The sequence below is a fragment of the Cibotium barometz genome, chromosome 12 (assembly GCF_041138505.1).
Source record: "Cibotium barometz isolate CiBa-2024 chromosome 12, ASM4113850v1, whole genome shotgun sequence".
NCBI classification, from domain to species: Eukaryota; Viridiplantae; Streptophyta; class Polypodiopsida; order Cyatheales; family Cibotiaceae; genus Cibotium; species Cibotium barometz.
The window spans coordinates 16,971,581-16,996,295 of NC_141057.1; the positions used below are offsets into that span (position 1 = coordinate 16,971,581).

The 24,715-nt window shown below is 43.3% G+C and overlaps 1 protein-coding gene across 2 annotated transcripts; it reads right to left on the reverse strand.

Moving 5' to 3' along the window:
- Positions 1–13,357: 13,357 nt before the first annotated feature.
- On the reverse strand, positions 13,358–21,351 carry CRK (ARP2/3 complex 16 kDa subunit (p16-Arc)). Of its 2 annotated transcripts, none has more exons than XM_086806157.1 (4): positions 21,179–21,351; positions 13,969–14,041; positions 13,796–13,896; positions 13,358–13,727 (listed from the first exon to the last, which is right to left on the reverse strand). In XM_086806157.1, exons 1-4 carry the CDS (start codon positions 21,298–21,300, stop codon positions 13,589–13,591), a joined length of 435 nt encoding a protein of 144 aa, XP_086662283.1. In that variant the 5' UTR covers positions 21,301–21,351; the 3' UTR covers positions 13,358–13,588. The 2 variants fall into 2 exon arrangements, with proteins under 2 accessions (XP_086662283.1, XP_086662284.1); XM_086806158.1 differs by having other exon boundaries at positions 13,358–13,724; positions 21,179–21,349.
- Positions 21,352–24,715: the final 3,364 nt, after the last annotated feature.

Below are 24,715 nucleotides of genomic sequence, written 5' to 3' on the forward strand. Positions count from 1 at the left end.
ACACACCCAATAGAAAAGTTTGATGCATCAATATGCACATGGAAGATTAAATTCCAGTTAGGCATTCGCAAGATTGGAGCACTCGCTCTAAGGCCTTCTTTAATAGCTCATAGGCACGGTCACATTCTTTGGTCCAAATAAACTCAATGAGAAGCTTATACAATGGTCGAGCTATCTCGGCGAAGAATAGAATAAACCTTCGATTATAACCAATGTGGCCCATAAAGCGTTGGACTCCCTTATAGTTGGTGGGTGGGGGCAATTCCAGAATGACCTTGATTTTACTCTTGTCGGTGGAAATCCCATTTTTGGACACTATATGCCCTAAGATAACTCCGTGTTTAACCCAGAATTGGCATTTGAAAGGATTCAATGAGATGCGATATAATCTACACCTTTCAAATATTTTTCGTAAACACATCAAGTGCTCGAAAGATCATCTAAGAAAGTTTCACAGAAGTCCCTTAGATATTCCTTAAAGGCCGTGTTTATCAATCGTTGGAATGTTGCAGGTGCATTGGTCAAGCCAAAAGCCATGATGCAAAAGGCAAACACTCCAAACTCCGTGATAAATGCTGTTTTAGCTTGGTCCTCGACTGCAATTGTGATCTGATTGTAATCTGAGTACCCATCTAAAAAGCTATATGCCTCCTTGCCTGCCACTCTTTCAAGCACATGTTCAGAATATGGCAAGGGGTAATGATCCCTTCTGGTGGCTGCATTAACCTTTTTGAGATCAACGCACACTCTGAGTTTCCCATTCTTCTTTGGTACGATGACTATCGGAGAAACCCATTCTGAGTGCTCAATAGGGTATATGAATCCACATTTTATAAGCTTTTCAATTTCCTCTTGTACAATCTTTGCGTACTTAGGATTCATTGGGTAGGGACGTTGCTGGACTGGTTTAGCAGTGCTAATCATTGGAATCGTGTGTTGCACCACCGAGGGTGGAACACCCTTCATATCATGATATGTCCAAGCAAATATGTCCTTGAATTCTTTAAGAAGCTTCTTAAGTGCAGCTTCCTCTGACTGGGTGAGGTCTTGAGCAATAAAAACTGGTTTAGACTCCTCACCCGGATCTGCTAAGTCTATCTCCTTAACTACCGCAGGGCCATCGTAGACACCGCTACTCCCATTGGTAGGCGTTCGTTGGGCTTTTGTGTAGACCACTTTACGTTCCCCTGTGGTGAATGATTTGAAATGCTCGGGTGCGGGGTGTAAGTCTACTAGTTCTTGTTGTGCCAGGCTTTTTTCTTTCAATTTTGCCTCCTTTTGTTGCTGAGCTAACTCTTGGTTTGCCGCCTTCTTGCAGTACGACTTAGTTTCGGCTTCTCTTCGATCTCTAATTGGGCGATGTCATGAGGTTGCGGAATACACCACATGACACTTTGGAGGTATTGTCCCCAATTATCCGCTAACTTCCGATGAGCGTCAATAGCTCCTACATAACTAAGCCATTCTGCAGTGGATCTCTCCTTGTTTATTGTGGTTCGCACATTAGCTCGATAGCGTTGGCGCTTATGTCTCGTTTTCTTCTTACCAAGTTTTTGATTTTTGTTTCTATCAGATTCGAACTCACTTGGTCGATCTTCACTTGTGTCCCCCTCACTCTCGGAGGTCACTGTCCTAGGCCTTGAGCACCTTGCTTTCACATTTGGGTGAATATTTGATTCATCCCCCCCATCAGGCTCAGAGTCAGTTTCTTTTTGAGATTCAGATGACTCAGAGTTACATTGGTCAGAGTCTTCGCTACTTTCAGTGTCAGTGGAGTTTGCCGCTTTCTCGCCATCAGGAGTCAAGTGCATAACACCTATCATGTTTATTGGCACTAACGGTGGCATATCTTGCCCCTCAGGTGTTACCCAACTTGTGCCTCTATTTTGCCATGTGTCTATGGTTGCCGCTAGGTGTACCCAATCCATGTTATCCGACTCAGTCATACCCGATAGGACATCCATATAAGGAGAATCTTTCCCATCATCAGTCTCTTTTTTGCATGTATAGCAATACCTTAATGGGGTGGAGTGAATAGTGGTATCCGATCGATTATCAATGATAACCTTGCTTCCTAAAGGATGTGCATGACCATTCTCAAGATCAACTCGAATGACAGAGTCCTGGAATTGTAGGTAGACATGGTTTTTCGACCAATCATGCACCATTTGTGCTTCCCTCATGAAAGGACGTCCTAAGATCATTTGATATGACATAGGATGCTTGGAGAAATCCATTACATGAAGGTATGTCTTACCTTGTAACCCAGAACCTTGATCTTAAGGTCCCTTAACATTCCAATAGGTTTAGCTATGGTTCCGTTTGCCATCTTAACCACTATGTTTGTGACTTCGGGGTGAGGTCTCCCCATAGATTCCCAACACTTTTTAGTCACAATGCTCACTCCAGCACCACCATCAAGGATTCCCTTTAGAGTTAATCCCTTGGTAGTAATGGGGAGGGTTGCATTAGATTCGTCACCTTCAAAGTACTGTCCCAACTTGTTAACAGGTATTTTAACGACCGAATCTTCATCTAGGCTGGATTGTAGATCCCAATGTTCCCCTTCATCTTGAAGCGTGTCGGGTCTATCCATATTTGCAAATTGTGGTAGCCCCGCCTTTAGTTCTCCATTGAGAAATGCCCGAAGAGCTAAGAATAGCTCAGGATCTCCGTATAATTTGGATATGATCGTGGTTCTGATTTCAGAGGACATGAAATCCATTAGCTTAGACACATTCAATGGTACTTTTTGAGACATCGCCCCTTGACTAGGGACTGGTGAAGATGGAATCACTTCCTCTTCGATGGGGTCAGGCATTCCCTCACTAAACATTCTTTCAAGCAAAAAGGGTGTTTGCCCACTTCCTGATGTCCTATCCTCACTTTCTTCCCGAATGATACTAGGTATAGCTAACGGTTTATGGTTCCTGTGAGGCTGAACTTGCGTAGGAAACACTGTCTGGAATTTTGAGTTTTCTCAGGTTTGGCTCCAGTTCTCTTTGTGTTTCTTCCACCAAACCCCTTAAGTGTTGCACTTGTTCAATCTCCTCAACTGGGTTTGGGTAAGTTCCAATCTTTTTCTTGAGGGTTTTTGGCCCACGTGGCTTGTCTTGGGGAGTCTCAGTCAGTTTGGGTGGTCGAGAGGGCATTAACTGACTTGGTTGTGGAGCCGAGAAGTTTCCTTCTGTTTCCCCTTATTTATGTACTCGCTTGATTCTCCTTCGTTGAGCTCCCGAGTGGGTTCCTCCCTTAAGGTAGTGGCTTTGGTCCCCATGGTTTCTATTGAATCGGAATCATCTTCAGGATCATTCATATACACGGGGTCATCTCCTGTCCCTATGTTAGTCTTTGAACCAGGCTTGGAGCTCGTGGCATTAAGCGATCTCTTTCGCTCCGTTTTCTTTTTCTTTGCTCGAGCAATTGATGTAGTATCCCTCTCTTCGAGAATGTAGTTTTGATTTTGAAGCATTGACCGTGTAACTACATTCGCGGGTACGACAGGTATGGTTCATTGTGCCTGGTTGGTGACCTCAACCAAATTCAATGGCATAATCTTGGGTGTATTAGGATTATGTGGACATTGAGCAATCAAATGATCTATGCCGCCACAACGATTACATGTAAGTATCGGCATTCCCGATGTGCTCCCTTGATTTGGTTGCATTTGAGTAGCGATCTTCTGTAGCCTATTAGGGCACTCCGCTACACGATGCAGTCCACCACAATCGTAGCATTGAAGAGGTGGTCTCCTTGCCAAGGTATTAAGGTTTTGCCCTCTTGTGGCGAGAGCAGCCGCTTGATATACAGGCTTGACTTGCCCGAAATGATCCTCCATGTAGTACTGGGGAGTCATTTCAAACGTATCAATCCCGTATGGAGCAGTGGGGTCTATCTCCTCTTCATAATCCCCACACGCACTATGTGACTCACAACCCATCTGGTTTATTGGGGTAATCCTTGGATGTGGAGGTTGTGGTCCTAGCATTGGCGGTGGTAAGGGCACAGACTGGACTACATTCGAATTCCTTGGAACTATGTGCTGTGAGACGGTTGCTCGACAGGTTGTGCAGGCATTAGCGGGGTACTTGAGGTGTGTTTGACCAGGCTAGTGGTGCCTGATTTGCCAACATTCGCTTAAGTACTACGCAATCTTTAGATTGATGGCCATACTTACCACATGCATTGCAATTCCCATTGAATTTGACTCTGAATGTGGGACATTCACTCGTGCTATGTGGTCCTAAGCAAACCGAACACCATTGTTGCTCTCTTCTTGGGTACATATGGCTATTTTGAGGAGCTCGATTACCCCTAAAGTATTCTTGGAGAGCCTTAGTAAGGTCGGTCTCACAGACATTTCGGATATCTTGGGCTCCTTGGCAATAGGTTTTACCGTCATTGGCTCGTGCCCAGATACTTGCGAACTAACGGATTTTGTCTCCGAAGACACCTTTTTACCTGCAATCATCAAGTTGTCTTCTAACTGGATTGCATTGGCAGTGACTGCTTCCCACGTTGTAAGACCTCTAATGACTAAGCCATTGTATATGTCCTCGTGGCGCAATCCTCAGATGAATCTATTGAGCAGTTGGTTATTATTAAAGCACTCTCGGGAGTGCAGCGAGAATTTAGATGCTTCAATCGACTTATAAAGTCTCTCACTGACTCCCCTTCCTCGCGTTCAGCTTTTTGGAGTTGAGATGCTACTCCCCAAAGCACACCCTCACGTATGTATTCTTTCAAGAACAATCTCTTGAGAGTGGGGTAGTGAGTGCGCTCTTCAACCCTTAAGGTTCGATACCAATCTCTGGCCTTCCCACTCAAGGTTAAGCCTAAGGCTTTACACTTATGTAGCTCATTGTGCTCTTCCAAGGAATCACACACGTGTTCGAAGACTTCAATGTGCTTCCTAACATCCTCGTTTTACCACTGAAGTTTTGAGTGAGCTTGGCCACTTGTACAGCCTTGCTTCTAGGTTCTCTCTCAGGCATGCCCCGCATGTTTTCCGCAATGGATCGTCCGATCCTCTGAGCAAACGCTGCGAGATCACCTAGGTGAGCAGGCATAGCTGGTGGAGGCACTTCTGGGATAGCCTGGTTGATAGGAGTTGGCGTTGGTCTGGGTATGTAGGCAGCTAACGTAGGATATGATATGTGACTAGGCCTAGCTCCTCTTGGATAAGGGTTGTGATAAGGCGGTCGTGGAGCATACGCCATTGGCATACTAAGAGGCGTAGGAGCTACATGAGTATGAGTAGCGATAGGTACATATGGTCGATAGGCACTGGCACGCACTGTTGTAGGTACTGTTCCACTAGGTAGCGGTGTCGTACTAACTACAGTGGTAACAGGTGCGGCTTCTGTCATGCTCATCATTGGAGTAGGCATTGTGGATTCCCTAATGGAAAGTTGAGCCAAGGTTGGAAAGCTAAAGTTACTACTCGTGGGCTCAACCTGCATTGAGACTCCAGGCGAAACAACATATGAAGGGTCTATGGGACTCACCGAGGGAGTCTCCAATTGTGATAGGGTTGGTTGTTTGGCCTTGCCCGTATCCAAAAATCTCATAGGGCCAGTGGAAACTAGGTTCACTTCCCTATTTTGCCTCTCAATTTGGATAATTCTATGAATAACCTCACATATCATTTGTTGTTGCTCCTCTAGATTAGTGGCGCTAGATGTAGATCGTATAACTTCCTAACCAACCTACATGGTATGTGTAACCCGTGTATAGGTTAGTTAGAGTCTCTGTGTGTAGATCATATTCCCAATTTTCATTGAGAAATATCCCATCCAGACTTGGTGTGCCAAACGGTTCTCTTGAAGTGGACGCAATGTCACTTCTTATGGATTGGCTTCTAGGGACCTCTACTTTAGGAAGCGCGTCGGAAGATGGTAGCTCAGTAGGGTCCTCATTAAACGAAGTGGGTAGAATATCCACATGGACACTCTTTGGGAGGGTAGGGTCTACATGAGATGTGAATGGCGAATCCACTACCCCTCCTTCTTCATTTACTTCGCTTGTCGCATGTTCAGAGCGTGTAGCTCTACTAAAGGTCTCTATTAGACGACTAAACATGCTAGATCCGGGTTGTGGGGCCCAAACTGGCATGTTTTGGCTTATCTCCTCAGGGTTCTTGGTAGGGTGCCCTTTCATGGTTTCTGAGTCAGAGGACGAGTCACTAGCCGCTATTCGTGGATCTTGGGTTGCACTTCCTTGGGTTCCAGCGGAAGACCAAGATGCTAACGTGGAGGGATGGTGTGAGCCTGCGTAAACTGAAACGCTTTCTAGTGGCTCAGACTCTAGCACCCGACCAGAGCGTAGATGCATGTGACGTGGGTACCCTACGGGCATTGGTAACTACCCTTGAAGTCCACACAAGTGGTCTCTCGGGTGTTTCGCACCCCATTTTTACTTGTTTTTGTATTGTTTTTAACCCGTTTCTAACCCCCTTACTTATGGTCGAACCTGAACTAGGGCGTGTGATAGCTCGAAACGAGCGTATCGTTTAAAGGGTCCTAGCGTGCTTTATAGCACCGTGTTCGCCTATACAAAGCTCCTGTGGTCCTCAAAACAGTCTGTTTCCTTGTGGGGGAAGGGTGAAGGTCTATTTGCTTGTGGTGGAGGAAAGGGTGAAGGCTTTATCCCACATGCTCACTTCACTCCTTGGGGAGTGGGCTACATATAGGGCTCAACTTCCCATAAGCTCTCACTTGAAAGAAAGCTATGGAGTCTCACTCTCCTATATATATATATCAAAAGACCGAGGCCGAGGTCGGGGTCCGGGTTAATTGGGGGTTTTTCTTTTCAAAATTTTTTTCTCCAAATAAAAATCTTTCCTCTCCACACGTTTGGTTTTTTTCTTTAAAAAAAATAATTTTTTATTTTTTTATTTTTTTATTTTTTTGGGATAAGTTTTCTAGGGTTTCTTTCTAGGGTTTAGACTTTGCCGCAGCACAGCTCGCACACAGCGTAGGCCTGGGGATTCAGAAATCCCTCCTCACACGCAGAAAACCAGAGAACCGAACGCACGCCCACACGCGGAGCGGAAAAATAACAAAAGAAACAGAATTGAAGAAGACAAATTACAGGAACAGATTGCAGAACACGGAAATACTTCAACAACAAACACACAGTCGCCTTTCCTACAGTGTAAATTTCACTTCACACAGCAGCCCGAGCTGTAAGCTGGAGCTTGGTGCAGGGCATCTCCCCGGCAGCAGCGGCGCCAAAAATGTGCGCTTTTGCCGCACGAGTCGTAGCTGGGGACTTGCCGAACACCGTATGCGAGCCACGAATGGCTGCAAGTATACAACCAAGAAAGCAAGCTCAAATAGAATGCAAAGGTGTGTCACTCACCGCTCAACCGCCGCCGTAAAGGATTCTCGCGTCGCAGTGAAGGAGCCGCTGTCGCCGCTCTATCGCCTCGCCGCCGCCCTCGTGCCGCTACACAGTGCTTGATCACTCTCTCACTCTCTCTCACACACGCAGGAGAAGGAAACCAAGGAGATAAGTTAAGAGCACTCTTGTATTCAACACATGAGAATGAGAGTTTTAGGGTTACATTTGACTCTTATAGGTGACTTGGCCGTTCACACATGGGCGTCCATACATGGCCGGCCGATCCTAACCCTTACCCTGCTGATATTCAAGGTGCGCCTCTCATCGGCGATCACCCAATCCCTTTATCCTTAACATATGGTGCCAACAAGCCGGGCCCATGACTCAGAATATTTAAATTAATGACGTAAAACATAGTACGTCTCAATGTCCGTCTCATAGGTTAACAACATAGTCCCAAAATCCTTTATTCAAGGAAATTGGTCATTCTGAACTTTAAGACATGGAAGTTGTTCTTGTCCAGCTTCTCACTGACAATCTGATTGATTTTGTCACCAAACATGTTTTCTTACAACAATGAAAAATCTGAAACAGACAATTTTTGTATGCAACCTGTATAACACAGTAGTATCTTCTGTGACTATTGTAGCGATACTTTAGCACAACCTGTAGATTTGACCAAAGTATATGTACATAAACCCAATGTCAACAATACATGTGCAAACATTTTCTACACTCCCAAAATGTACTGTTGCACTGTAATAACCAGATTTCGATCAGAGATAGTTCTCAACTAAAACTTCCCAAAACTGTCAAAAATTCCTTCAGTGACAGAACGGAGATCGAAATGCGATTCTAGCCACAAAACTACAGTACAAAGTACTAAGTTCCACACAGGAATCTCCAAGCTTGCAAAGATAGCTCCTCAATCGGAGATGTGTAGCTCCGGGAGCTACTGAGGGGTGTTGTACCTAAAACAAGAAGGGAAAGAGATGGTGATGCTCTTACCTGTGTACTGCTTCCTTGCTTTCTTGTTCTTGCCTCTTACTTTCCTCCTTAGCTCTCACACGAATCGAAGCTCTGATACGATAAAAAGAATTTCGGGGAGAGAAAGAGCTTGAGTTCCTTGCAAGCAAACACACACACACACACACACACACACACACACACACACACAAGAGAGTGCAAGACACAAGAGAGAGATGGGTGACTGAATTTTCTTCTTTCTTCTTCTCTTCTCCTACAACCATATAACTTAAAAGATAAGAGTACATACATAAAGGGAAATTACTCTCATACAACAACATACAAAGTAGTCGGTCTATAGTGTGAACCCGACTATATGAGCTGGCGCTATAACTATGCCATAACTCTAGTACTCCAAAGTGGCTGTCGCACGGTCTGTCATCCACTGGGCATATCAACCATAATCGCACCAATTGTACTAGTGACATAAGTGCGGAAGCTATCATCTAGGTGGGTCATCAATGTCCATTATAGCACTAGTTGAGCTCGATATCTCAACACTTGGGTCCAACTCACATGAGACCTTTTAAGCTTTGTTATAAACCATTCCCACCTAAGATGTTTCATTCTCAAAACCATAGATGTGTGCACTTATAATTCACATGGATGGAATATCTCACTAAGGGCTCATGTCAACATCTTGCTCATACTCATGTCATGTATGTTGGTTGTAAACTATACCCAAAGCTTTTAAAACAAGCTATAACATCTACCTCTTAATGGCATGAGAGACTCGTGTAACTTCCAAGCACTATGCTTTCAAAACCCAAGGGTTAGGATTGTTTGTAGTGAATTTATAGCAAGCTAATTCATTGTTATTAAATCTTGTTGGATCCCTCAAATGCATATAATCCATCAAACTCTTCCAGTGTAGATGTGGGTTGCCAAGAAGCTTCTTCCTTAGGAAATTCTTGCTTTAAGATGTGATACTTGAAACACATCATGAATTCTTGTGGTTGATGAAAGTGTCGATTGATAAGCAACTTCACCAATACGTTGCAAAACCTTGAACAGTCCATAGTATCTATGAGCTAACTTGGTGTTTGTGTTGTCCTTAAGAGCACCATATCTAGTCTTGGGAAATCTCAAGAAGACTCAATCTCCGTCCTTGAACTCTAATGGTCTCTTATAAGCATTTGCATAGTGTCTCATCCATTCTTGAGCTTGCTTTATATTAACTTTGTATTGTTGTAAGAGTGCATTCAACTTTTCCATCTCCTCTTTTGCATTAGGATTCACCTCTTGCTTTTGAACTATCATTGGTATATTCACTTTGTACTCATAGAGTGCCTCAAAAGGTGACATGCCAATGCTCTTATGATGCATATTATTATAAGAAAACTCGATAAGCGATTACCACTCATTCCAAACATTGTGTATCTTGTGACAATAATACCTCAAGTAAGTATCCACTCACTTGTTCACCCTCTCGGATTGTCTATTGATTTCGGGATTGTAGGCGGTGGCAAGTGTCAAAAAAATTCCCATGATCTTATACAATGTCCTTCAAAATGTACTCTCAAACTTCATATCTTGGTCACTAACAACTTGTCGTGGTACACTATGCAACTTGAACACATGATCCACAAATTTCTTTGCAGCCATACATGCTGAAAATTTAACCTTGGAAGGAATGAAATGTGTTACTTTTGTCAAGTAGTCCACAACCATGTATATGCTATCCGATCCCCTCCTTTTGTGAGGTAGCCCTGTGATGAAATCCATAGAAATGTGCGTCCATTTGCCCTTGGGAATGGGTAAAGGTTGAAAACTATGGGCTTCTGTGTCAGATTCTTATTTTGTTGGCAAGGTAAGCGAATTGTCACAAAAGCATACACATCTTTCCACATTCCATTTCAATAAAATTCTTTTACACCTTCTCAAAGGTCTTAAACATCTTGATGTGCCTCAATAATGAAGAGTGCATCTCTTCTAACATCCTCCAAGCACTTTGTTCATTAAGGCTTAAAACATGGTTGGTACATTTCACAACCCAATGGCATAACCAAGTAGTGGTAGAGACTTCTCTTGGTTCGAAAAGGTGTCTTGTACTCATCGCCCTCTTTGATTATCAATTGGTAATACATCAATCCCAAATTAATCTTGGAGAAGAAACATACATCCTTTAGCTCATCAAGCAAGTTGCCAATCCTTGGAATAGAGAATCTTTTCTTGATTGTTGACTTATTTAAATTCCTATAGTCCACACACACATGCAAAAAGTGTCGTCTTTCTGCTTGACCAAGAGTAGAGGTAATGTAAAAGGTGATTAACCTAGGAATAATCCATCCCATGTCCATGAGCTCTTGCACTTGCTTTTCTACTTCATTGTTTTTTCCTTTTGACAACCTATAAGCTGGTTTGTTGACGGACTTGGTATGCGGCTCAATCTCTATCCCATGATTCACCTCTCATTTTGGCGGCAAGCACTTTGGAATTTAGAACATGTCTTTATACTCCCTTAATAATTCTTTCATACCTTTATGTATGACTCCACACTTTTTCTCATTGTTCTCTTCCTTGTTGCAAAGCTGTAATACATATATGCATCCCATTTAATTTAGCTCTCTCTTGAGTTGTGTTGTATTTCTCATCTTGATACTTGGCACATGAGTTCCGATCAATCTAGTCTCATCATTTCCATGCGTGAAACTCATATATCCTTGCTATAAAATCCCAACACGATGTCAATGGAACCCATATCCAAGACAAGCAAATCAGCCTTGCAAACAAGTGTAATCCTTGGTGAGTACCAAACTTACATCCTTGCATACCAATGTGCAATCCATTTTTGCCTTGTTGGTGGCTACTTGAACTTCATGCCATGAGAGTAAAGCTATGGGCAGTAATTTGAGATTACATATGGATTTTGTGTTAATGAATCTATGTGTGCTCTTGCTATCAACTAAAACATGTGCCATCCTTTCATTTATGCATGCCTTCAACCTTAATGTACTTGCATATCATATGTGGTGTAGGAACAAGGGGTGTAGAAATGTGCATATCATATGTGGTGTAGGAACAAGGGCTTGCTTAATAGTTGGATAAGTCACCTTTCTTGGTGGTCATGTTCATCTAGGAAGTCGTGCTCTAAACCTATATAAAGGTAGCCCATTACTCATTCGTTAGATATCATCCATCATCTATTGCACCCTGGCTAGAACCAAGCCGTTGTACCTCTTGGCTACTCCAATACATTGTTGACATTGTTCACTCGTGTGTGTGTCTCTCTCTCTCTCTCAAGTTCGATGTGACAATGGAGTGAGGATGCGATGAACGAGCTAGCGCACCCACATCTGGGAGCTAAAGAGGATATATGGCCCTGCTTCCTTTTCGCACCCCTAGGAGCAAACTCAAGATAGCACCTGGATGAGTGCATAGATGGAGGGCATCTATACCACTCTTGAGGTCATTGAGACCTAGAGAGTGGAGTACCGATACCATGCATCGACGTCCTTGATTTCCAAGCTAGGGTCAGGGTGAACGGAGATCTTTTAACCTTGCTGAGCCACATTACCCCAAAGATGGGAATTCACCATCTCCATCACCTAGATGGATTGATGGCATTGGATCCCTTGTGGGTTTGTGCAATCGTTGCAGACTTCTACTGCCATCTTCTTTAGGTTGGCCCACCCTCATTGCTTCTAGTCCAAGGTCACAAGAGGGCATGATCGCATAGGCCATTGTGTCGCCCAATCTATACATAGATTCTTGGACTTGCCATTCTCCAACGATGAGATTGAGCTGGCTCTTCAAGCTCTTCTAGGGATGTAAATGTCCACTTGGCATCCAAGATACCTAGTTGTGGCATCTTTGGGCATTCCATTGGAGGGTGCTAACTGGTCACCAAGTCAAAGCGAGGGAGGGTCTCACCTAAAAACCATACGACTTGTGTGAATTGATGCGTCCACCAGAGGCACCTCAATTGCCACGACAAAGTGCTAGAGATTTCCTTCCAAAGCAAAAAGGTAGGCTACGGTATCATCTGCGAACTATGCATCCAAGAATTCCTCTAGGGTGTGGATAGGTAGACTAAGTCTGTGAAGCCATGTGTCATGCAAGCGCAAAAAAGTGCTGATGGTCTCCATGATAAAGAGGAAGAGGAAGGAGGCCAATGGGCAACCTTGGCACACCAATTGGGAAATAGGAAAGTGTTCCCCTCCGACTCCTTGAATGAGCATCTCATCATGTGCCGAGGAGTAAAGGGGAAGAGACATTGGCACATTTTATTTTGCCACATGCACTTGCAAATTATCCATTTGTAAAGATATTTTAGTTCCCTGCAATCACTCTTACGGACATGCCTATGTGAACTGAAGCCTAGTATGGGGAGATTCATAAACACTATTGGTCATGAACAATTATTACAAATGACAACAGTGAACATCAGATCTCCATGGAAGAGTATTCAATTTTTAGTCTTATGGCTCATCTGCAAGCTGCAGCCTTGAAATCAATGCAGCATGACAAGAAAATACATGAAGAGTACTCGTTGCTACATGAACATGCTTCTACTCTTGGAACAGTGGCATTTTTATACCAAGATTGTCCTTACGGTAGGAACGTTGGAGAAAAATCTAGCCTTAATTTGTTCAAGTGAATGTGTAGTGGTTCCGCCTGCTTGGCAGCGAAAACAAACAAATTCACGCATCTGACTCACCATGATCTAGCAAGACGATCACTTTAATGGTGGCTGAGAAAAGCTGTGGCTCATCTACGCACACTGCATACATGCGTGTGCACACCTGCACATGCACCCTGAACCCCCCTCCCAAAAAAACTCACATGCAAGCGTGCACGCAAACAAACCCTTCCCCCAAAACGCCCCCGTGCACATACCATCCTATTCGTTACCAAAGCTACACTTCATAGGCTTCTAATTGGATTGTGCCCTTTAGGAGTCAAAACCTTCTACTACCTTCTAATGTATTTCTAACCTACACTGTCATGTAGAGGCCAAACAAAAATCACAAAAAAAGAAATACAATTGACACATTAACAATGCCTCCAGCCATTGAATCAAAACTGTTGTAAAAGATAATATATGTTGTTACAAATGGGAAAAGGCATCCTATCTTCTGAAGAGAGTGACAACATTTGATAACAAACCTCACGCTCATCTTCTAGATCAAGTACTTGCTCCTCTTTGAAAAAGAAGGCATCACCTGACTGAAATGGCTAAGGATGATGTGTATGACTGAGAAGCTAACTGAGCCAGCTATACAGTGTTCCGTTTGTCAGCAAGTGCTCTCACTATGCAGCCCATGCCTGCTCGCTCTGTGAGCTTCTCATGCAGTCGAAGGCATTGGTCACATGTTGGCCTATCCCCCGTCGACAGGCCCCGGTAAAGATACCTGCTGTTAAACACAGATTAGACCTTGTTGATTCCTATCCAAACTTCCAAGCATAAGAACCTTTTTCTTACTTCATTAGTATGTCGTAGAATTCTGATTCCAAGGATGCGAGCAGAGCGTCTGTGTCTTTTGATGCCATAAGCACTCGATGCACAACCACCCAATTGGCTGACTGTAAACAAGAAAATGTCAGACTTTATCTACTGTAAAGGTTTCTTTTTACTCAAAAGTTTCACGTGCTCACCTTACATGTCTCGTCCCTTGTTCTTGTGGGGGAATCATCAAGGGCGGTTTTCAGGGCTTCGGCATACTGTGCTCTGAAGGAAAACAAAACCTGAGCATCCTGCTACTTCAAGAGGAGAAAGATGAAACACCTTACCTCCTAGCTATCAAGAAAAGTATTGCCATTTTTTTGCATACATAAATAGAAATCCTTACAAAGCACAAAAAGCACTGTGATCACATCAAAGAAACCTTCCAGCGTCCTCTCCAACAGCTGAAATCTGAGCTCCAGATGTTGTTCAGGCTAAATCTGCTGCTGCTAGTCTTCTCTCTCTTGGCAAGCTGCTCCAAAAGACTAGTAGAGGTATGTAGAATAGAGGGGTGTATTTATATATGTCCAGAAAGTAGGCCTACTTGTGTTAGTTGCTTTGATTTTTTGTCGTGTGCGTCAGGCCTCAGATGCATGTGTCATGACTACTCAGGCCATGTACAAGGTAGCTTAAGAGGAATCATTGAGTAGCAATAAGGATTAAGGTTTGTACAGGGATAGGTGTATGTGCACACCAGCCTTAAACCAGGAGAAGCAGTGCCAACCAAGCACTTGAAGGCCGGCCAAGGGCTTGCAAGTGGCCTGTGACCTACCTGCCAAAGGTCAGAAGCTGTCCCATGGTCACTTCTAGTAGTCTTTGAGGAAGCTAGGTGAGATGTCTTGGGAGAACCAGTAGTCAACTGAAAAAATGAGAGTTGGGCCCCCATCTGTGCCTAGAAACACCAAGGGGATGGCGTGCTGTGAAAGCTTCCAGCCACTGAGAGGGGCTGAGGGGTCTTGTTGCATGCATGGCAGCCTTTGCTGTACTGATCCACAGCCCTAAGCCTGATTAAGAACAAGATGCTAAATAACACATGATTAAGACACAAAAGAGAGAAGAAGAGAGAGATTAGTGTCAAGGTTTTCTTGTATTTCATATGGTACAAAAAGGTTGCTTTAATGCTTGTACATGACTGAGCCCTTGGTTAGCCCCGAAAGGGGTGGACCTCTGGCCCCTACATAATTGCTACTGACGTCTAGGCTTGATGGTTGAATGACTTGATAATGACTGAATTATGGTTTGATGCTTATATATATGTGTGGGGAGCTGGTCGGCCAGCTACTGGACAAAAAAACATGACGTTTACTTGACTTAAATGCTGCGCTTTTTGCCCCCTTTTCTACTGGCCTTCACAAGATTGCTGTCGACTAGCTGCACAGGTACCCATGCTGGCTGCTGCTGCTGCCGACAGGTTCCCATGCTGGTTATGCTGCTGAAGATGATGATGTTGATGTGCTGCTGCTGCTGATGATGATGATGCTATGGCTGATGCTGAAGCTACTCCTGATACTGATGATGGTGAGGATAACACTTGATGATGACCTACATGCTGTCCTAATTGCTTTCCTATCTGATGATTAATCAAGGATTAAGACTGCTTGATGACAATGAGGCTTATGAACACCTCATGGTGTATGACCACCACTTCAACGATATGGAAAAAGCCCTCACAAGAGCACTTAACAGATTAGTACTCCTTTAATGATAAGCATGAAAGCTAACTAGTGTTTAAAAACACTTTTATAAAGCTTTTATACAAGCTGCCATGGAATGCACAGACCCAAACCTGGTCTTTTGACTCTAACACTCGCCTCGGTGGATCATTAGGGTTGAGACTTGAGTAGAAGGGCCTTCAGACCATGGGCTTCAAAATCCCTAAGGTCTTGGGGCTTATGCTTCCACGCACAGGAGGAATGACAGTACGGATTCGAAGGCAGGCTGAAAACTGTGCCGGTTTGAACTAGTCATAATGGCATAGCTTTGAGTGACGAAACCCACTAGTTAGTGGTATGAATCAAAGGGCCATGATGTCCTTGACACTTTCTCTATTGAAAGCTCACCACAATTTGGCCTCCACAAGATGCTAGAGCGCCTCCACTGGCAGGGGGTTCAAATCCACTATTCTAGGAGATAAGATTGACCTATTCTACACCACAAAAAATGACCTAATCTTGCCAAGCTCTAGATACCATGTTGAGAAAACGTGGTGCTTATGCTAGATCAAGAAGATGTGGAGGAGAGAGACCCAAAATACAAGAACAAATCTTGCTTTTTAAAATACAACTAGGCTTCATGCTTCATGCTTCATGCTTCATGCTTCATGTATTTTAAGTTTCTTAAAATACAACTAGGCTTCATGCTTCATGCTTCATACAAATGCCTTTGGCATGTGCCTTTAAATAGGCTTGCTGGTGGCCTAGGGTTAGGTGGCTCCCTTAGGACCATTCACACCCCCTCCTACTGGAGATTAGGCATGGCACAGGCGTGCACATGACATTCCCTCTTGCTAAACTTGATGATGGGGTGGACACTCTGTCACCCTTCCTCCCAGCACTACTAACTTTGACTTACTGACTTGCTATTTTAACTGACTTTGACTTTGACTGATATTTTTGTCTGAATGCCTTCCACCTCCAAGTCTTGCTGAAGAATTGAACATATGTTCCATTGCTATCCCTTGCCCTTGACAGAGCAGTGGGTCACCTCCCGGAACTGATCGTGCCTGTTGCTAGGCTTTTGAAACTGATATGAGAGCTTAATGATGTACTGGTTATGCGTACATACCCTCAAGGAATGCTTCCTCCAGGTTCGCTTGTTTGCAGACCACTCCATCTGCTACCCTGCTGCATCCTTATGCTGGATCTATGCACCTTCCTTGGGGCTACGCTTACTGGGCTTGAGCCTGAATGCTCTGATACCAATGTTGCATGCACAAAAGCCTTTGCTGTACTGATCAACAGTCCTAAGTTTGATTAAGACTGCTAATTAACACATGATTAAGACAGAGGAGAGAGAAGAAGACAAAGATTGGTGTCAAGGTTTTCTTGTATTTCATATGGTACAAAAAGGTTGCTTTAATGCTTGTACATGGCTGAGCCCTTGGTCAGCCCCGAAAGGGGTGACCTCTACTGACATCTAGGCTTGATGGTTGAATGATCGACTTAATAGAATGACTTAATAATGACTGAATTATGGTTTGATGCTTATATATATGTGTGGGGAGCTGGTCGGCCAGCTACGCGACAAAAAAACATGATGTTTACTTGACTTAAATGCTGCGCTTTTTGTCCCCTTTTCTACTAGCCTTCACAAGACTGCTGTCGACTGGCTGCACAGGTCCCTCCCCTATGCCGGCTGATGCTGCTGCCGATAGGTTCCCATGCTGGTTATGCTGCTGAAGATGATGATGTTGATGTGGTGATGATGATGATGATGATGATGCTATGGCTGATGCTGCAGCTACTGCTAATACTGATGATGCTGAGGATGACACTTGATGATGACCTACATGCTGTCATATCTGATGATTAATCAAGGATTAAGACTGTTCATGCTGGAGATTAGCCATGGCACAGGTGTGCACGTGACATTCCCTCCTGCTAAACTTGATGACGGGGTGGACACTCTGTCACCCTTCTTCCCTGCACTACTGACTTTGACTTATTGACTTGCTACTTTAACCGACTTTGACTTTGAATGATACTTTTGTCTGAACACCTTCCACTCATGATCTCGACTTCCAAGTCTTCCTGAAGAACTGAGCATCTGTTCCACTGCTATCCCCATGCCTGCTATCCCTTACCCTTAACACAACAGTGGGTCACCTGCCAAAATTGATCATGCCAGTTGCCTGGCCTTTGGAACTGATATGAGAGCTTAATGATGTACTAGTTATGCTTACATACCCTCAGGGAATGCTTCCTCTAGCTTCGCATGTTGTTGCAGACCACTCCATCTGCTACCCTACTGCTTTCTTATGCTGGATTTGTGCACCTTCCTTGGGACTACGATTGCTATGGGTGAGCCTGAATGCTCTGATACCAATGTTGCATGCACAGAAGCCTTTGCTATACTCATCCACAACCCTAAGCCTAATTAAGAACAAGATGCTCATTAACACATGATAAAGACAGAGGAGAGAGAAGAAGAGAGAGATTGGTGTCAAGGTTTTCTTGTATTTCATATGGTACAAAAAGGTTTCTTTAATGCTTGTACATGACTGAGCCCTTGGTCAGCCCCGAAAGGGGTGACCTCTGGCCCCTACATAACTGCTACTGACGTCTAGGCTTGATGGTTGAATGACGGACTTGATGGAATGACTTGATAATGACTGAATTATGGTTTGATGCTTATATATATATATATATATATATATATATATATATATATATATATATATATATATGCGTGGGGAGCTGGCCGGCCAGAAGGACTGCTGTCGGCCAGCTACACGACGAAAAAACATGATGTTTACTTGACTTAAATGCTGCGCTTTTTGCCCCTTTTCTGCTGGCCTTCACAAGACTGCTGTCGACTGGCTGCACAGGTCCCTGTGCTGGCTGCTGCTGCTGCTGCCGACAGGTTCCCATGCCCCTTCCCATGCTGGTTATGCTGCTGAAGATGATGATGTTGATGTGCTGCTGCTGCTGATGATGATGATGATGATGATGCTATGGTGCTGATACTGATGATGCTGAGGATGACACTTGATGATGACCTGCATGCTGTCCTAATTGCTATCCTATCTGTGATTAATGAGGGATTAAAACTGTTCATGCTTGAGATTAGCCATGGCACGGGCATGCACGTGACAGGTCCTGTATTTGGGTCTGCCAGTCAGGAGGGATTACCGAGTCAATGGCGAGGACTATCTGCTCTGTACCTCTAATCTCCGTGAGGCGTCTATCCTGAGCCTCCTGAGGAAGCCGCCTGAAGCTAGTCCACTCACCAAGAGACCGGACTGGGCCAGAACTGAGGGGGCCCCAAGCTATGTGTGAACACACACCCAAAGGGTGACCGCTGGGCATCCTGAAGCAGCAGTTCCAGATCGGCGGCTGGCAGGCTCTCTCCTCATCCGAGGCCAAGGGGAGCTACTGGAGGGCTGGCTTGAGGTGGCCCCAAGCTCTCATCAAACCTAGCTGCGAATCTGTCCTCGAAGGCGGTGCTCAAGCCTCGGGATTGGCCTCCATGAAGATTCATCATGTACAAGGAGTCCAAGGGCCGAGATCCAATCCATCAGAAAAGCCTCCCATGGCTCCCCACCAGGTAGCAAGCCTCTAACAACCAACTTGCCCAACAGGGGCCGGGTTCTACTCTGCACTCCTGGGTCTATGATGCCCAATCCTCCACATGTCCGTGGCTGAATAATCTCTCCAGGCCACCATGGCCCAAGCCGGTCGGCCTCCATCAACTCAGCCCACCAAATCAGCCGCTGTACCTCACCCAAGCAAGCTCTAGAGAATGCCCAACAAGAAGTGATGTACCACATGGTGGCCAGGAGCACATGATTGGCCACGCACCTACCCACCCTAGTGCATTCCTATATGTTTGTACACTCCATGGCCTTGTCGCTTATAAATAGAGCTCACAATGGTCTGCATCTCTCCTAGACTACCTTGTACAATGCCCCACTAGACATGGCACATGCATTTAAGGTTGATGCATGTGGCATGTCAACAACACCCGCCTCTGAATTTTTGTTGCCGTTTAAGTGGCATCTTCTCCTCTTCAATGAATGGTCCAAACACCTAGAAAACTTATACCCTCCCTCCGTTGAGTGACACCACCTCTGGGGTTTCGACCCCTCATTGAAAACCTTATTGCTCAAAATTGTATGAAACTTTCAAACTAGGCTTGCTCACATCAAATCCATCTATTAAACATTGCATAGTGTTCTTTTTGAGCTCTCTTCTCACTTGTGGCTTGCTCTGCCCAAATCTCTTCAGAGGCAGCCTGTTCTGCTCCAGCCATACATTCTCTTCTTTTTTCCAAAATTAGGATCCTGTTCATCAATCGAAATCGCTGCCCCTCTCCAAGCTTCGACCCCTATTTTGAGGGTTCAAGGGAGCATCGAAATCGCTGCCCCTCTCCGAGCTTCGACCCCTATTTTGAGGGTTCAGGGGAGCTTAGAGTCCTGCCCCTGCGGAAGACAACACTCACATGTGAAGGTGTATATTAGCTGCATCACGTTGGCATTGAACACAAGACCTCATGCTCAAGGGTTCAATCACTTACAAACTCGCCTGCACGCCATTAATAGCCTACATTCTCTTACCTAAGGTTTCTGTACAACTTGAAATTTATTTTCTTTCATCATCTACATCCTCATCTCATGTCGATATTCCATTGGCTGAATCATCATTCAGCACATCCAAGACATGGCCGGCATTGATGGAAATTGGAATCAGGGGAAACAAGAAATTTGCAAGCTGATCCCTACACGGGCTGAAAATTGGCTATCTTGACTTTCTTTGGTACTTTTGACAGGTCACAAGAGAAACGTACTATGATACCAATGTCTCTGAGAGTGAATATGCAAAAGGGTGGTTCTTTTGACTATTTGAAACACCAAACCAAGAATACACAGAGAGAGGAGGAAGAGGGGTGGGGGAAAGAGTATGAGAGATAACAATGAAAGACTGGATTATCTCTACCCAATCTACTGTGTATTGCTGAATTAAATAAAGCTTTCAAATTACAAAGAATTGTGCTTGATCTGTTATGAATACTAAGCTCCAGAAAAGAAACCTTATGTAGTCATCTCCTACCTAATAGTAGCAAGTCCTCTACTTATCGCTCCTCCTCAGGCTTAATCTGTTGCTCTTAAAAGACTTTGTAAAGAGGTTTTAAATATAGACCTTCAAAAAGTAGACCTAATTGTGTTAGTTTCGTGGGCAGCAGCTGCTGCCTGTTGTGCACTCACAGTCTCCTTCATTCCTTTGTACATCACGACTCACAACATGAGCTGAATCCTCTCCTAAACCACAGTAGCCTTAGCATGATGACGCATGCATTTATTGTCCGGGGATTCTGTGTATATTTATAAGGTATGAAGGTGAGGATGGGGATGAAGATGTGGATGTGTGGGTAGAGAGAGAAAGTGAAGTGGCTTCTTTTTAACATCATCGCCAAGCCATCGATCACATATGATCCATATGACAGGAAGTGCAAGGAATGGGACTTAAAATCAGGATCTTGAACTGATGTTCTGACACTCAACACACGCGCACGCGGGCGCACACACAGAGTTATGAGTAGATGCATACATAAATGTTATATTCCGAGTTTTTCAGAGGATCCAAACAAACTCAATCAGCCAATGGAGAAGGTGCGGTTTGTTTTTGGGTTTCGTGTGCTACTCACGATCTGAGGAGCCACTCGACCTGGCGCGACTTGAGCTCGATACGGTTGATGATGGTCTCCACGGGCTCGCTCTCCTCGTAATCCTCGAGCTCCGGCCCTGCGGTCTCATCCTCGTCTGCCATCGCCTCTATTGCACTACACGCAAGCAAAGAAGAGCACAAAGAGAACTCACTGGAGTCACTTAGTGTAGGCTTTTAAAAAAATATTCAATTTTAGAAATTATTAAATAGAATGTCTTTAGAAATTGGCACACTATATGCAACTTTAAAAAAAATCTGGGATTTTAGAAATTATTAAATAGAATGTCTTTAGAAATTGGCAAACTATATGCACCAGGTTAAGATTGAAAGAGCATGTACAAATCCTATCGAGACGACAAAGCTAATGACAAAAGCGTTTCTCTGCTCGAGTCTCAGAAACGAGCGTGCTCGTCTCTGACCCCGGCTCGAAAAACAAACAACATGTACAAATCCTCTACCTACTCCCATGGTGGAAAAGTAATGGCATGTACATTCAGTACCAACTCTAGTATAAAAAAGATTTTACATGTGTCAGAAAATTTCCATAGATCGCCCAACATGGGAGAGTTGAAGAATACCATGAGCTTAGCCATTGCAACAAGAGCAAGGAGAAGTCCAATAACAAAATGAGCAAAAGACTAGAGCATAAAGCGCCTACACCCACAAATAGAGGTGAGAAGAGTGGAGGAGATCATGGAAGACTCACTTATTCCTATAAAATAAAAAACATTTAAGCATGGCAAACAAGACCATGGATGCACGGTCCAAACTCACGTTGTGTTGAGTGATCAATGTGTCCAAGAAAATGGGCATCAATCTTAGACCAAGAAGAGACACATCTCCAAAAAATTTTGGCGGACAACAAGACCAAAAATAATGAAAACCCATCTCAATTGTAGCATGGCATTGATTGTAAGTCCCCATAATGGAGCCTTTGGCTATGATTTTGCTACTCACATGCAAGGCAACAAACATGGCCTACCACAAAAAGCATATGAGTATGCCACATAGAAAACAAAGAGTAAAGGAGAAAAAAAGTCTCCATTCCTCATTAAGCTAAGAATACGAGTCATGAGAAGCTTGCAATGTTCATTGTTTTTATAAATTGGGAGTTAAAGGAAAACTAAAGAAGTAACAACTTCCCCCCCAAGGTGACATTAACTCGGAACACTTGCATGATCTCTCTCATCGAGGCTCTTCTTCACCATAACAAAGAAAAGTTCATCAGTATGTACCTCTATTGTTCTTTTGTAGTGCCTTCTATAGTGTGTGTGTGTGTGTGCCTCCCACTATATAAATAAATCCCATTCCATTATTGTCATAGAACTGCGAGTGTTTTAACATAGCCAAGTAAAAGATAGAGTGAACCCAACCTATGAGCCATTATAGGACAATGTTTTAGCAGTGCCACGTACATAATGGTTCTCTTTGTCCTTTACCAGCTATAGCTCATAGGCTCTCGTAGGCTACGATTTAGCTATGTGACACCAATCACACTTCTATGTGACACCAATCACACTTCTATGCTAGTACTAGGAAGGGATTACATTATAAAATAGACACAATGTCTAGCAAGAATGTCCAATAAGAACAATGTAGATACATGCATAATTAGCTCTACACTTATCTGGCAAATAGATGCAAATGATAAAAATAACTACTTAAAGATTTGGCATGCATGTAATCACCAAGCGTGCAACTATGATTTGTCATTCTAGGACAAAATCCATTACATGGCTCTTCAAAATGATTAATAAATAGTGTGGCATATCACATTGATAACCTTGAAAGTGGGGATTAAAATTTCATAACAAGACAAGAACCATGAAAATAACTTTGATTCAATATTGCAAAAGCACAACATACGAATTCAGTGTAATCTTCCCTTCCCAACTAGGGTACTTAAATCAAATTGGCAAAAATAGGGCCATGTAGCTAGTATGGTGTACCGAAATTAGATATGGATTATATCCAAAGCCCTTAGTGTTCTAGCCAGGTTCTAGCACAATTCTTAATGCTTCTTTCACACACAAAAATACTCGTGATACATATCACATTGCATATATTCGACGTGCCCAACTAAAAGTCAAAAAGTTAAAATAGGCACATAGAAAAACTAAATAACCAAAATTAAAACATGGCCAAAATATAAGCTCCACACAACACCTTAATTGAGGTCCTCCCATTGCCTCCATTCCTCATTCGGATAACACCTCACCTAGTACCCTTGTAGTATTCCATCATTAAACTCAAGATGTCAATCACATTGGTTTTTAACACATCAATGAGAATCAACCCGTCAATTGATTGCAACATAATTACACTTGACACAAAGTGTATAAACACTACTAAATAACACTAATGACATCACTAATTAGCATGGCACACAAGTCTAATCAGGAATCCTCAACTAAGAACCAATAAGGAGTAGTTTCTAGATGGATAGCTCATAACATTCCTCTGTCTTGGGTTCTCCTTTGGTTGCGACAGATGTTGATAGGAACTTATGAGATTTGGACAAGCTCAAAACAAATTACATCCACTGAGAATCCTCTCTTGGATGGTTCAACAAATAATTTGTATACTTTACCAATTCAAGTAGAAGTTTATTGATAGTTTTTTATACAATCAAGTTCCTATACTTGTTTTTTTATCAACTATAAGAGGTGGTACTTCATAAATTAGAACCCACAACCACAAGTCCATCATTAAAACTACAAGATGTGGTTTAAAACCCATAGGTCCATCATCAAAACTTGTCTCCAATACCATTGTAAACCTTGACAGTGGAGATTGAAGAAAATCATTGAAACTACAAGAGGTGGTTTAAAATCCACACCCACAAGTCCCATTATTAAAACTACAATAGGTCCTTGACAGTGGAGATTAAAGAAAATCATAACAAGACAAGAACCATAGAAAAAGCTTCAATTCAAGATTACATAAGAGCAAAAGCATGACACACAAATTGATTGTAATCTCCTATCCCCTAGTTGGTGCTTCATGCTTCCTAACTAGGGTATTTAAATCATATTACAAAAAAAAACCACTTCTCAAGCCAACATGGTTTCATTGGCCTACAATAAGGTGCTTTGCCATCTTACCCATATGTAACAGAAGCCCAATTATTTTAGGACAAAAGTTATTATTATAAAGTGGCCTTACCCCTGAGCTTAATGCCAGATGGAGAAGTGATAAACTTTATGTACATATTTTCTTAGGACTAGAACTACTGCCAATCATCCACCTTTGTGAGAGAGAACCACCACAAAGGCTATATGCTACTTGCCTCCATCCAAGTAAAGAAATATCTACCTTCATCAAATGAAGCATTCAGTAGTGTAACAAAAAGGAGTGAGAACACGATGTAAGGGCTAGCACACCCACACGGGCAGTTACATTCATGGCTTTACGGAAAAGTAGCAAAAGACACTTGATTTAACAAAAGCTAAGGTAAGCTCTTGACTTGAACATATTTAGTGCACTAAGGTGGGGACTACCCTATGTCTTAGCTCCC

Bases quoted from the DNA above. Each gene is read 5' to 3' on its own strand.
- CRK (XM_086806157.1), bottom strand. From the start codon at position 21,300: ATGGCAGACGAGGATGAGACCGCAGGGCCGGAGCTCGAGGATTACGAG. The intron at 14,042-21,178 runs GTGAGTAGCACA...GTTTTCCTTCAG, and splicing joins GTCGAGTGGCTCCTCAGATC to AGCACAGTATGCCGAAGCCC. The intron at 13,728-13,795 runs GTAAGAAAAAGG...TGTGTTTAACAG, and splicing joins TTCTACGACATACTAATGAA to CAGGTATCTTTACCGGGGCC.